The following is a 14470-nucleotide window of genomic DNA, read 5'->3' on the forward strand; positions in this document are numbered from 1 at the left end:
TTTTTACCATACAGAGAAACAAACTTTTCCTGCACAAGGCTGCCTCTATTCTTACCATTCATCTACTTTTTATAAATTTAGCAGCACAAATGACTTTTTCTGACGGACTGAGCAACAGGTGAATAAGTCTGTAGATTTTACAATGCAAAAGCAGAAGCAAATCTAGCACAAAAGTAACAAATTATTCTCTTTTCTATCACAGAATGGTAAAGATGTGTTTCTGGGCAAACAAATGTTAAAGCTACACAACATATCAACTGCAAAATAAATGAAAGGCTCTAAATTAAATAATTTGTCTTTTAAGAAACTATTAGCTAGACTTTCCCACAACTATTTCCCTAAACTAAATACTTTTTTTCCTATACTTTCTGCTGATTTCCTAGTTTAATTGTTTTCAGGATAAGGAAATGAGATAGGAAAATGGAAAACACATTAGAGATATGATTAGAGACATTAGAGACACTAGAAATACCATTTTATATCACATTAAAACAGACTGATTTTAGAGTTCAGAGAACAGAATTAAAAAAAAGAAAGCTTGCAAACTAACTAAACTGTTAAAATAGTTAGCATACGATATAGCCTACATGCTATAAATGGAAATCTTCATAAATGATGTAAGGTATGCAAAGTGTTTAAATGATGAAGGATAGCTTTAATATTACACTAAAGGTTCTAGTTGGGAGTTCAACCCTGGCTCAGGCCCAAGCCCTTTCACACATCTTTTACAAATCCTTAATGACTATAGACAAGACGACATCTGTATACAGTTCAGATGGATTTTGAAAAGAATGGATAACTTTATAATTATGAATAATTATAAGCTAATAATTTAGTTTATTATTATTTAGTAATAAAACATATTATTATAATAATTGATTCTAAACTTGCAAATAATTATTTGCGAGTTTACAATATGTGAAAAATGAGTCTCTGTGCTCGGATGAGAATGACGCCTCACTTCCACTTTTCTTCTATCTAATGAAATGCCAGGATTGAATCAAAGTCCAGTTGTCATCCAAACTTCTTCTGAAATATCAGTTGTTGCCAATGCAAAGTGCAGGAGACAAGGTTCAACAATCCAGTCAATTTGAGCTGACATGCTAGTTCCTACTTTATGTTCAAAGAAAACTCAAGTGTACATACACATACAATTATTTGCAAAAAGAGAGAGTATCAAACGTGAGAATTTACTAATGCTTCTGAGATTCTTACTGAAAGCCTAAAGAATAAGTGGCATTACATAAAAGATGTATATGTACTAGTCATTTGTTGATAAAATATGGCTACTTTTTGCTAACATATTTCTGAGGTTATCAAAAGCTTTCTATTTTGAGTACAAACATACTTAGTTAATACTATTATGACACCAAATCAAGTAAATTTTTCCTATCAAATGACAAGGAGCATGACAAATAGGAAAAGTAGGAGGCAAAGGGATTTCCTCAGCTGCTGATTCAGTTGGAATGGAAAGAATACATACGGAAGAGTATTATACACAGAAACAGGAAGAGGCATAAGAAAGAAATCACCAAACAAATTCCCAACCTCTCCTTTGTTTTAGGAGATAAATTAAGAACAAACACAAATTGCCATAATGGAACAGATGCAAGATCAAGCTAGCCTAGTATCCTGTATGGTAAATGGCAGCATGGCCCTGTTCGATAATTCTAAAGAATATGTGAAGCACCAGCTGTAAAAAATCCATGATATAAACTTCTGTAGGATTCATCCTTATTTTTTATCAATGGTATAAAACATATCACATGGTATAAAACATGAAGGAGTTTTAATGTAATCTCTTTCAACAGTCTTTAACTTTTTTTTAAAGCAGTATTTTATGCCTAATCCCTGATTACTCAATTTCATCAACAGCCTTTTGTGTGGGATCTCATTGTGCCTTTTGATAATCTGATTATGTTAACGACTTCTTAATTCTCTTCCTGAATCACATATTTAAAAAACTGCAGATTTTAAGAAGGGATTTTTCCTTTGCAGAAACCAGGATAACTAGAATTCTTAAGATTTCAATTTCTATTTTTTTCAACATTCTGTTCCTAGATGTAGTTCTTTTTCTTTCACTTGTGTGCAGCTCATGATATACAACTCTTACATATTCATTTGTTCCTTCTAACTTCTCTCCTGCTTATTGTCTATGATAATTCCTTTCCCATTCCTGCATGCAACCTCCTCTAATAGAGTCACAATCCCACTAAAATTTGAGAGTACTCAAACAAAATAACTGTGACAATTGACTGCTAGCTCAATTACTAAGCAATTGTAGAGGATAATTGGCAACTTTAAATAGTTTAAGAAATCTATCCACATTGGGACATTAGCAAAATCTAAGTTTCTACTTGCCAGCTGTCCTGTCTGAATTTTGAGCTGAAGATTCTCTCACCTTTCAGTTAAAAAAATCCTCACAAAATGCATAAAAACCAGTATACAGAAAAGTCAGTCATGAATATGCCAAAGTTATACATGATAATCTAGGATGATGCATGTTCTTCTTTACTGACAGAAACATAAGTGCTTCTAGAACCTACTGACACCAACAAATCTTTTTATTTGAACAATTGAAATAGAAAATAGAGAAAACATGCAACTATGCAACAAAAATCTGTCTACAATTACTGTAAGTTGCTTTATGATGATTTTGAAACTAACAATTTGCAAGAATAGTTATTTATCGTCATAAAAAACAGTTCAGCTGACCTAAGTATGGAGAACTGCAATGCTTAACAGTTAACCCTTTTCAATTAACCACTGTAAAAACTCCCTTATAACACAATCCATGCTAACTGGGCAATATATTTTGCATTGTTTGAGCTGCTGTTTTTATAAAGATTTAAGCACATACTTAAATTCTGTGGTATTACTTATATGGATAAAGTGAAACATATTCCTAAAATCCTGTAAAATCAGGTTCTAGGAATAGTTTCAGGTAGTTCTAAAAATTTAGAATGCAGAAGAATACATTTTCCAAAATATTAACAGTAAATACTGCTTATACCACTGTATTGTTTAAAACTCACTCTTCTGGAATCTAATGATTTGAATATTTAATCTCATCTTTTAAGGTGCATGATTCAGTATTTGTAACTTCTGGGGTTGACAACATAGCTTTCAGAACTTCTTTAATAGCCATACTAATTGAAGAGTGCAAGACAATATTAGAAAAATTAGTTATGAGTCCTGACAAAGCCTATGGTAATTCCTAACTCCTGGGAAAAGCATTTCATACTGTTGCAATGGTCTCTATCAAACTTATTTCCCATTCTTTCACAAGCCTCTCCAGCCAGTTGACAATTTCATCACTGCAGTAGGTTGTCAAAAACTTACCATGATGAGAAAGCTTTTCAAATCCATACAGAAATTTGAAGGTTAAAAGGAAAACCTTAAGTCCAAATATTTATTTGTTGCATGAGTATTAAAATTACATATTTGCGAATAACTTATTTTTCTATGTAAGTTGACCACTATGCTTTTCACCAGATGGTGTTCAAGGTATTTTGCTTTATTCTTAGATAGAACAAATGGGATTAATCAAGTCCAAAGCATACAAATGTGTTCAGGTCTGAGTCCAATAGGAAAGACAGCTATATCCTAGCCATTAGCAGACAGAGTTAAGAGTTTTTTGTCTGCCAAGGAATGTACTAATGTATCTTTGCACTGTCATGGCTTTATAATAAAATAGAAAAATAGTAATAACTACTTGAGGTTTTATGGTGCTTTGCAATTCTTCTCCTGTAGCAAAACTTTACATCTGATATGATGTTACGTGTACCGTGTATAAGTACACAGTGAGACCTTTTTTAACGTTTTCTGATGAACTGTCTGCATATGTTAACATGTGTTATATAGTGAATTTTTCTCAAGTATGTCTCTTAGTACCACAGAGAATCGAACAGTGAAAACCCTACAAGTCTACAAGGACTTTTTAATATAAATGTTAGTTACATAAATATTGAAGCTTGTTACTTTCAGAACTTTAAGAAATAAAACAAAAGAAAGAGAAAAATAAAGTTATTTATATATTAGGTGGAAAATACTGTCATTTTCAGAGACACAAAAGCACAAAAGAGCTTGGACACTCAGTTATATTCTAGCAGAGACAATTGGTCTCCTGAGGTTGGCATGTTGCCTGGCAGTTGCCAGGCATACTGACAAGGTTGTACATGTTGTATTATTAAGAATGTTTCTACTACTTTATGCCTGCCATTCTAAGTATTCCCTGAGCACAATAACAAAAATATTTTAAGAAATAATGTTTTAAGGCATTATCATTACAACAGCTATATATTACAGAAGATTTTAAGTCCAAATGCCACCAACATTACTGGACTAGGCTTGTGGCAGAATGTCAGGCCACTCTAAAGGAATGCAGAAATATATGGCCACCTGAATATTCAAAAAATAACTTTTTATTTATCTGTAGCGCTCAAGAAATATGACTGGAAAGTTTAAATAATCAATGAACTCTAAGTGAACCAAAGGGAGGACTTTCACGTTCACACTTAGCATCCTGGTTACTGAGGACTTCATCATTTTCATATCCACATGGAACGACACAGAATATCAGAATCTGACCCAAAACTGATTGAAAAGAGGACTGGAAAGAAAGGAGTAAGTTTCCAACTACATTTAAACTGAGAAAACCATGTGCTATCCAATCGTATAAAAAAAGTCTTACCTCAAAACATACTACTTTCTCATTCCATTTAAAACTCATTATCAAAACGGAATGGGAATCAATTACATTTACTTTTACTTATTGATTAACCAAAGACAATACTTCATCATTGTGGCAGATTGCCTGTGCCAACCATCTGTCCCAAATAATTCTTTTTTCAATGAGCAGTATTCAATATGGTCACTTATTAATTTTTACAAAACAGCTCAATTAAAATAAAGTATGGATAACAATACACTGGTTTTATTATAAGATAAAATTTTTTTATCAGTTACGTATGGACAAATAGTACTCATCTGTTGACAAAGGCACAGCACATGGTAAAATGGTGTTGAGTGTGTTAGCTATCCTAAATGAATGCATTATTTATGAATTCAGCTCTAACTTGTTTGCAAGCAATGTAAATTATTAAACCACTTGAGGAATAATTAAAAGATATATATTTTTAAATACATCAGCATTTACTTTGTTCAAGTGCTCAAGCATATGGAATATGGCAATCTACTGCTCCAAGACTGTAGAACCAGCAGAGGCAGAAGTAAGGTGGAAAAGAGTGCTTTCTTTTTTTCTCTTTTTAGCATATTTACCAGGATATCTGCAATATGGTCTTGCTCCATAAAGGTACCATTTCAATAAAGCTGCTTGCATGCACAAAAATGGAGCTGTTTGTCATTTCTACTTCTTCTACTAAGGTCTCAGTTCACATAATTACATTCATTTTTTTAACAATAGAAATAATGACCATGGTTTACTAAAAATGCTAAATAAATCCAAGATATCTAAAGTGTATAAAAAAAAAATCTTAAAGATAATCGTAAAAAGTTTTGTGTTTACAATATGATAGTAGAGCTAGAAGCATAATTAATGAAATTTCATTTTATTTTAATGTAAGATTTCTCTCCTAGGCTGGAAAAAAAAAAAAAAAAAGGGAAAAAAAGTTGGTGTTTAAGAACACTGTGCAATTGATAATGCCTGTACAAATATTCTCCCAGTATCTGTAGTTCCTGTTTAGATTTCTTTTTTCTTAAAAGTCAGTATTTTCAAATCTTCCAGGGGAAAAGTATTATTTCCTAGTATTTTGTAATGAACTATGCTCAAAGAATCCTTTCCTGAGAGTTTACTCAAAGATTCAAGGGCCTGCAACTGAATTTATACTCTGGTTTTGTAGCACCATTCAACAGAGTATTCATATCAGTTTGTAAAAGCCATCAGCACCTTGAGAGGACTATAAATTTAAATCCCTATCTTTGTGGATACAGAATTAGCATAATACGGTTCATACTGAAAATAAAATTTTCCTGTTCTGGTACACATTTGAATGATATGCTGTAAATCACATCTTAATAATCTAAGTACTGCTCACTTAATTACACTAACCTGTTTGTCTGGAAAGAAAAGGTAGTCTGTGAACTGAAGAGCTGAAATCTTTTGCCTCTTTGAGACTAAAACAGCTAGATGGGCTCTGACTTTCTTCCACGTTTATGGAAAGAGACTGCTCCAAGACTGTAGAACCAGCAGAGGCAGCATTAAGATGGAAAAGAGAATCTTGCGCTTTCTTTTTTTCTTTTTTTAGCATATTTACCAGGATATCTGCAAGATACATTAAGGAAATCTTTTCTATAAAGCAACAATAATCTTTGTTTATCCTTAAGTTTTTTTTTTTTCCAGGTAGAACAATTCACAGTATGGAAGCCTATATGTGAATGTGAATTTGGAGCTGGGCATATTCTTTGTAATTATATTCATCCACCTTAGTTTTTCCAAACAGCAAATTCATTTTTACTAAACAGTAACAAATTCACACATTGATCACAATTGTTGATCTCATTCAATCAACGCCTAATAAAAGCATTCACAGACAAATAGGAATGAAAACTCTAGTATCTTATTGCCGTTGTGTGACACTCCCTTTTTTATTTTTTAAGTTCTGTAATAAACAAAATTTCCAGACAAAAGAAACAATACACTTAACTTACAGGTAGCCTGGCAAGTGCATGACATCTGTAAGCTTTTCACAATAAGAAGGTTTACTAAAATGCAGAACAGGTCTTTAGCAAATTTCTTCCAATAACACTATGTACTTACTGGAAGTATATGTGGTATAAATACATTTTGCCTAACAGCATATAGAGGGCTTACAATGAAAATCCTATGGACATTCAGCCAAAACCACAGGAGTCCCTGTGATATGTCTTTTCATATGCTATTCATTTTAATCCTAATTAATCTAAATGAACAGCAGAAAATCTAAGTAGACTCTGAGGAATATTATTAACTGGACTAGGTAGTAATAATAAAACACTTTACAATTCAGTTGTTATGATAGTTCCTAGCTACCATAGGCAAGAAGGACCTCATAGTTTATTGACTAAACAGCTTCCATACTTGCCATCACTTCATCACATTAGACATGTTACTAATTTTCTGATGATGACCTATACTCAATTAGCAGCGGCAGACTCTGTAAATCAGCATTGTGTTCAAAGTCTGAATTCTTACATTCTTCCTCTGTAACTCTAACATGGATTTACACAAGTTTCTTCCTTGCACTTCTGCAAACAAAGTTGTATATATCTATGAAGTACAAGTGCATTTGATAGAGATGTTTTGGTTTTTTTCATTATCAATCTCATACTACTGAAATAACTTATTTCAGGAAGAAATGTTTCTGGGAATCTAGATCTTAAAATTGACACGAAAATTTAAGAATTTTTTAAAGGGAATGATAAGCCAGTGTTATAGCTAAATGTATTTGAAAGTGCACTTTGGAAAATGAACATCTTATCTCCTGTGACAGAGCAGAAATAGAGAAGCTTTCCTGCCACCTCAATTCAGACTGGTAGCATGCTACAGCCCAATGTAAAACGCCATTGTCAATTGACATATAGAATTGATCTGGAACTGTTGAGCACAAAGAATGCAACTGAGTTTGCTTTTTACTAATAACTGTGAAAGAACCTCTGCTACTTATAAATTCACACCAAAACCAAAACCATTGTTTCAGTTATCTGCCACATTCAAATTTTACCCACCGAGTAGCCACAAAGTTAGGGACACAGTGATGCTGCGGTCTGCCCACAGTTCAGCCAACCTGCTAAAAATAAGTGCCACCCATCATGTAACAGTGCAGCTACTCATGTGTTTCCTGTGAGAGAGCGAAATGGACAAAGCATGTCTGAGCAGTTTAGTATTTTTACATGCAAAAAGCTTCAGTTTTAATTTAAATTTTAAAGTTGCATGTAAAAAGTACAATTTTTATATTTATTCTAAAGGCAAATAGCCCAGTAGTCCCCAAAGTAGAACTTCATTTGGCTAAAAATAACATTTACAGGAAATTCTATTCTTTGTAAGGTAATAAACTGGTCTTTATATAGCAACAGAGTTTCACCTTCTAAAAAATGGTTTAATTTGCTTGAGGAGACTGTTTTAGGCCTGGCCTGATCCATGGTATTTGGATCTTGGCTGGACCGTTCTAAAGCTAAGTGGTGCTTGGATCAAGGATTTTGGTTTGGGTCACAACTGAAATAGAAGCAGGTGCAAAGCAGGAGTCCTGCCACATAAAAGTTGGGAACTGAATAATTGCTTTAACACAATGAGGTCAGTAGAGAGAATTTGTTTCCATACAGCTAATGCTCATGTCACACACACAAAAACCATTGTAGCCAGATTAGCTTAAACCCAAATATTATATTTTTTTCTCACAAAGGATACTGATTTCATTGTCTCTTTGCTGCAGAAGTTCTTTCAGTTTTTTCAATTCTTCTCCTGCTTCTTTGTTAGTGTCTTTCTCTTCAGAGATGTGTTGTGAGAGCATTTTTTTGTCAGAAATCTTTGAATTATTCATTAGTTGCTATTAGGAGAAACAAAGAGAGAACACACTTTTAACTTTACCTCCAGCTATGTATTTTTTCTATTCTGAGACTGTCTAGCTGTGGTACAAAAGGTAAGGCCTTTCTAGACTCCTGACAGAACAAAATCATGCCACCAGTTGACTGCCAAGATATATGCGTTGTGTCAAGTATGGGATGAGTTGTATTTGTTGATCTTCACTACCAAGTGTACCATTTACTCTTTCTACACGTACATCCCAGCGTTCTCTAGTATCACAGAGCTTTCAGTATTAAAAATATAATTAAAATCTAATTATTTGAAGACAATAAATTAAGATCAGGCATGTATACATTATTATACTGGAAAACTATATCCCAAAACACAGAAAAGTAGATATTAACTTCTATTGTTTTCCCTATTAATTTCACTTGTTCTTCATAGTTTAAGTGTATCTTGTTTGCTCCATGATTGAGAAGGGCTTACAACACTATCAGAAGAGTTAGTGTAACAGATTCAGGGATACGATGTTTTTACTCTTTATTTTTATCTCTTTCAACATAATTTGTCCAAAATAAAGCCTCCACAGTGCTGGGAATAGAGATGGATACATCTATCCATATACAAATAACTTGTCTGTGTTGATTCCAATAGCTTCCAGTGTTCTCTTGTAATTTACTGCACGCTGACATCCTTGCTTGGGTTTCCACACAATGCTGCTGAATTTTTCCAACTAAATTTCAAATTTCTATTAGTCCTCCATGTACCTCACAGTTCAATTTTTTTGCCCTTTTCCAATGCTTCTCAGCTGTATTACATTTCTTTTGACACTTTTCAACAATGAAGGTCTTAAAGTTATTTTCAGTGCCAGCTGCACTTCCAGCTATGTTTAAAAGAAATACCTTCACATGAACGAAGCAATACTTGATCTTGCGCATGTCAGCGCCAACATCCAGAGTGCTATCAGGATCATTATCTTTGAGAAATGTTTCAATTAACTCATCCAACCTGAAAATACATAGCATTTTTAAGGAACAACAACAACAAAAAAATCACAAACAAGCAGACAATGCTATAAAGTAACATGTAAAATACAATACAAGATTTACCAAGCTGACTGATATTAGTAGGCTATTTTCCTTCAAGGTCCATGCAATTGCAATGTACTTTTTTTCCTGACACTAAAACCTGGATTTGATACTGGAGATTCTACAACTTCATATCAGAACATACTTGCACATGCTTAGGAATAGTTCTAGAACTAAAAGCATCCAAGAAGTAGTATTTTCTATTCTCATTTATTTTATAACCTTCTGTTCTTCTACCATCTCATAATTGAAAAGATCTAAAGCGTGCCCTCTCAGAAGACTAGATTTTTAGAGGCTTTGGGCACAGGATTTTTTAATATATATGATTATTTGTGCAAAAGAAAAATCTACTTCCTTTTTTATTACAGGAGTCAGCAGATAGCATAGATTTCATACATAAAATTACCTGCTCCAACCAGCAAGCAAAGCAACCTATCTTTTGATGCAGATGTTTATATGTTTCTCAAAGACCTACTGCTCTTCTTCCGATTAATGTAACGTAGTTAGTATTTTATTCTCTTGCAATTTGTTCTTATTTAACAAATATCTGACAACATGTTCCTTAGGGAGGAGCAATTCTTATTTTGGTAATTCAGTTTTTATAAGAAAATCTGGCACACAGAAGCATCCTCTTGCTTTTTCAAAACGAAATTAAAATATTCAGACTGGAAACCTACACAGGCATAATATACCACGCTTCTGGGCTAGATGTCACAGCTATATGGATAGAGTCAGATCTCCTCTTGCATGCTCTCAACCAGCTCTCCAAGTCTTGCATTCCAGGATGCATGGCAGATCATTCCCAAGAAAATGGGCAGAGGATTTCTAAACCAAAACTAGCCCTTAGCCCACTTACTAAGGTACATTTCTGGAAAGTAGCAAGTACAAGTCTGAACTCCATTGACTGGTTTTAGATTACAGGCTTCCTGGTTCCTGACAAATGCTATTACCATTAACTTAGTAGGCATGTGGTGGGCCATATGCCCTGTAAAGTGTAATTCTATGATTTCAAATGTTTACTGAGGTTATTATATTTAGAAGATGAACTTAGGTTCTGAACCTGAAGTGAGCCAAAGTATCTAAGGTACCCACATGAAGTGCCCAGCTACAAGAGAAGGGCAGGAGTTCAGAACCATCTCTGTGCCTAGTGTCTTTCAGAATACTTTTCAGCTCTTCACTTAATATGCAAGCCTTCTGAATGTCACTTAATAGTAATTTATCCTCTTCAGTTACAGGATTGGGAATCTTGTTGCCATTGGATTATCTGAATCACTTTGCTGTAACCACACACCAAAATTTTAGGCATTATAATATCACAGTATCTAAAGTTGACCCTAAAGTAGGCGGTTGGGATATTGCCCTGCTTTTGAAGACTTCTCTTACTGAGATTCCTCACATTACTATACTGCGATAACAATTTCCTAGTGGAGGGTGAAACAATGAGACGCACAGCAAACAGGAAAAATAAATAATTATTTTCAGGAAATAAATATTTGAAAATATTCAGGAAAATTTTAAATTTCAGGAGCTGTGAGACTGGAATGAAAATTGGAAAACATAACAGATAGGTTTGGTTATTTATCTCCTCCAGAGTTCAGCAGGGCAAAGTGTCAATTCTCCAAACAGGAGAAAAAGGAGAGAAAAGAAGAGAGCAACCCTCAGTTAGCTTCAGATAAACTGTGCTTTCTGATTTTCATTCGAAAGAACAAGGAAGAAACAAGAGACAAATATGTTGTCTATACCATCCATCATATGTGCAAAATTCACAAATTCCAAATTTATAGAACACTCCCTGAAGTCAATGTGAGCTGTACATGTGAAGGGCTTTTAGGAGAGGATATTTAAAGAGAAATATTAGTTACAGAAGCCTTACTGGCATTGTCTTGCTTCTCAAGTTAAGAGACTACAAAAATTACTGGGTAAGAGAGACCAGAATTTTTACTTATTGCTACATGATTTTTTCTGTGTAAAGAGTCTAACAGAACAGAGGCTAGTAGTACAAGAGGTTATTCATTCTCTCTGCAGCCATGCTAAGCACAATGAGCAGGAGAACGAATCCTTCATATGTGGAGGTAGGCATCTGTGTAAGCATTGGGAAAAAAGAAGCATTTATACTATTAATGGGAATGCAGTAGTGATTACACAGACACAGACAGTTAGTATCTGTCGCTATCTTAAGCACCTTATCGATTCGAGTGAGAGGAAACAAGTAAAAAAAAATTTTTTATAACTAGACTGTCTAGACTGACTATATGAAGTCACCTATAAAAATGGGCCTTTAATCTTGAACTAGAAATTAGAAGGGAGATATTTTAACCTTACTAAGAGTACCTGTTTGCCAGGGATTTACCCATACTCAGATTACCACAGATTTAGGCTATGGGAATCAATCAAAAAAATTACACTAACTTTCACCATTACCAGAATAACACTGCAGAAATTTAAAATATTTCAAGAGAAAGAAAAATAGTATCTAATTCTTGCAAAATAATGCTCTATTTTTTAAAATTATTATTATTTGCCTGTCAGGAATGAAGGTTAATTTGTCAAGAGTATGAGACAAGCTGTAGCTATAGATACGAGTTGCTATTTCCTCTCTCTTACATTACCTTTAACATGTTTAGCATTCTTCAAAAAGCACAACAGCCCAATCATTTTTTTGTGTCCCAAGGACTACATAGAAGCCAAAACAGATTTGAGCACCAGAAGACTGAGTCAAGTCTGAAATAGCAGAATGTGAATCAGAAGTTATAAACCAATTCAGCCTCTTTGCCAATTCTAGGAAACAGCAGAATATTCACTGTATTTTTAGACAGAGTTTTAATTTAACCTGTAAGAATGAGAAAAAGAACAGACCAACCTAGTCTTAAAACTACAGACAAAAACAAAAGGAGAAAAAAAAAAAAAAAAGAAAAGCGACAATGAAAATCCCCATGAATACCAGCAAAAGAAATCACTGACTCCCTCACGTTTTTTACGTTTCCATGTAAAAATTACCAGAACTTTTTGTAAAATAAACACGGTCTGACAACACTCTGGGTATTCTGGGAGTTGTTCCACTGTACTGAAGTGTTAAACAAAGGTGAAAAGAACCCCTGAAAATGTGATACAGATACAATTTGAAGTTTCTCTTCTTAATGAGCAGATCTTAGTTAACAGAACCATTGTTTTCCAAGTGATTTATGAGCTCTAGGATTGTGAAAACAATTGAAACATTCTCCTATGAATTTACACAATGGTAAGATTTACAGTTTTACAAATTAAAAAAAAAAACAATGCTATTTCCATTTCATTTCCAGAGTTGTTCGCAGTATCAATCAAGAGACAATAGAGAATCACAGGAAGAAGGACAAAAAAGACAAAGAATAAGAGAAAAAAAGGAATACTGACTGTGAATTTTCTTTTTCCTAACATATATTAGACAAGGTACATCTGCTTTTTGGGTGACTCAGAAACAAAGGACAATATAACAATATAATAATTCTACAAGAAGAATATCCTTTTCCTTCTCATATTCCTGACTCAATTTATCTCTATAAATATCCATAAAAATAAAATTAAATATATGGAATATATGAAAACTGAGCACAGAATTATATGAAATATGGTTGTAAAATATTTAAGAAATTAATATAAGTCGTAAGATTTAAGAAATTCATATAGGGCATTGACAGTTACAATTCCGACACATTCTTTCTAGTCAAAATATCATGCACAGGCTGTAGTCATCCTCCTATTAAAAGAGGCAGAGGAAGAAAACCCTATTTGTAAATAAAGGAGAGCCAAAATAGCTTTTGGTTTTCATTCAATTACCTTCAAGAGATGGATAATACCTTTCTCCTTAGCAATATCATCTTCTGAGATAGTCACCTAATCTCTGATCCTTAGTTCTCTAACAGAGGAATGCATATTAAACAGTTTTCTTCCAACCAAAGATCCTAGCAAGAATAGACGTCAGCAAGAATCAAACCAGAAAAACACATAAAACATCCTAGCACTGAACAAAGTTGGGCCTAGATGTTCAAGACAAACAAGAAACCCATAGAGAACAAGACAGAGAACTCCCTAGCAAATCTTGCTTTAGTTGCCTACTCGGAGACATGCACATGTGGCAGAGCAAAGGTAATAAGAAATCATGATGTAAATCACAATGACCTTTCTTCTGAAGGACTTTTTTCACCTCAGTCATAGCAGAATAACTAAAAAAGCATAGGTAAGAAAATATTTTTGGTCAGTTGTTGTGGCTTAGTCCTGATACCATATACCTAGAAGTCTCTAGATAGTACGTTCTATTACCTGAAAAAGTTGCTAACCGTATTTTCTTTTCAAAAAGACGTTAGCAATCAATCCTTACATTTACCAATGACCAGCTTCTGCTATAATGCCAAGGATAATGACTAATATTTGCATGCCCCCTCAAAACAGAACTTAGGAAATAAAGCTGGCCAAAGAAGGGAGTTTTGAAAATGAACTTGAAAAAGGAATGAGCATGCTTGGCACATAATACATACCATATTTGAAAAATTTCTAAGTTTGTGATGGAACTGTTCTTCTCCTAAAACATCCCAGGCTGAATGTTAAATTCCCCACTACCCCTGTTGCCAAAAGTCAATGGGAAAATAATTCGTAATAATCAAAGTTGTTCACATATGTAGGTTCTATGACATGGCTGAGGGTGCAAAGGTAACTCATGAACCAGAGATGAGGAAAAAAGCCCAACACACTTTTTTTAAAGCTTATGATGAAAAACAGATAGGATCAAGCAGAAAAAAAATAAATCAACCAAGAAACATACAAAATTCCCCCTTCCATTGCATGTGGAACACTGTTGCTTGCAGTATGAGAATTTTTTTTTGTTTAC

The 14470-nt window shown here is 33.8% G+C and overlaps 1 protein-coding gene across 1 annotated transcript in view; it reads right to left on the reverse strand.

The window, feature by feature from the left end:
• KIF6 (kinesin family member 6) overlaps positions 1–14470 on the reverse strand; it is a gene marked incomplete at both ends in the record, with an annotated part of 170230 nt that overhangs the window by 84279 nt on the left and 71481 nt on the right. The window contains 3 exons of the mRNA XM_081998055.1: positions 6071–6283; positions 8405–8543; positions 9424–9529. Of these exons, the coding sequence (XP_081854181.1) occupies positions 6071–6283; positions 8405–8543; positions 9424–9529 (458 nt within the window). The remainder of the gene's footprint in view (positions 1–6070; positions 6284–8404; positions 8544–9423; positions 9530–14470) is intronic.

The sequence above is a fragment of the Phaethon aethereus genome (assembly GCF_964289735.1).
Source record: "Phaethon aethereus genome assembly, chromosome: 3".
NCBI classification, from domain to species: Eukaryota; Metazoa; Chordata; class Aves; order Phaethontiformes; family Phaethontidae; genus Phaethon; species Phaethon aethereus.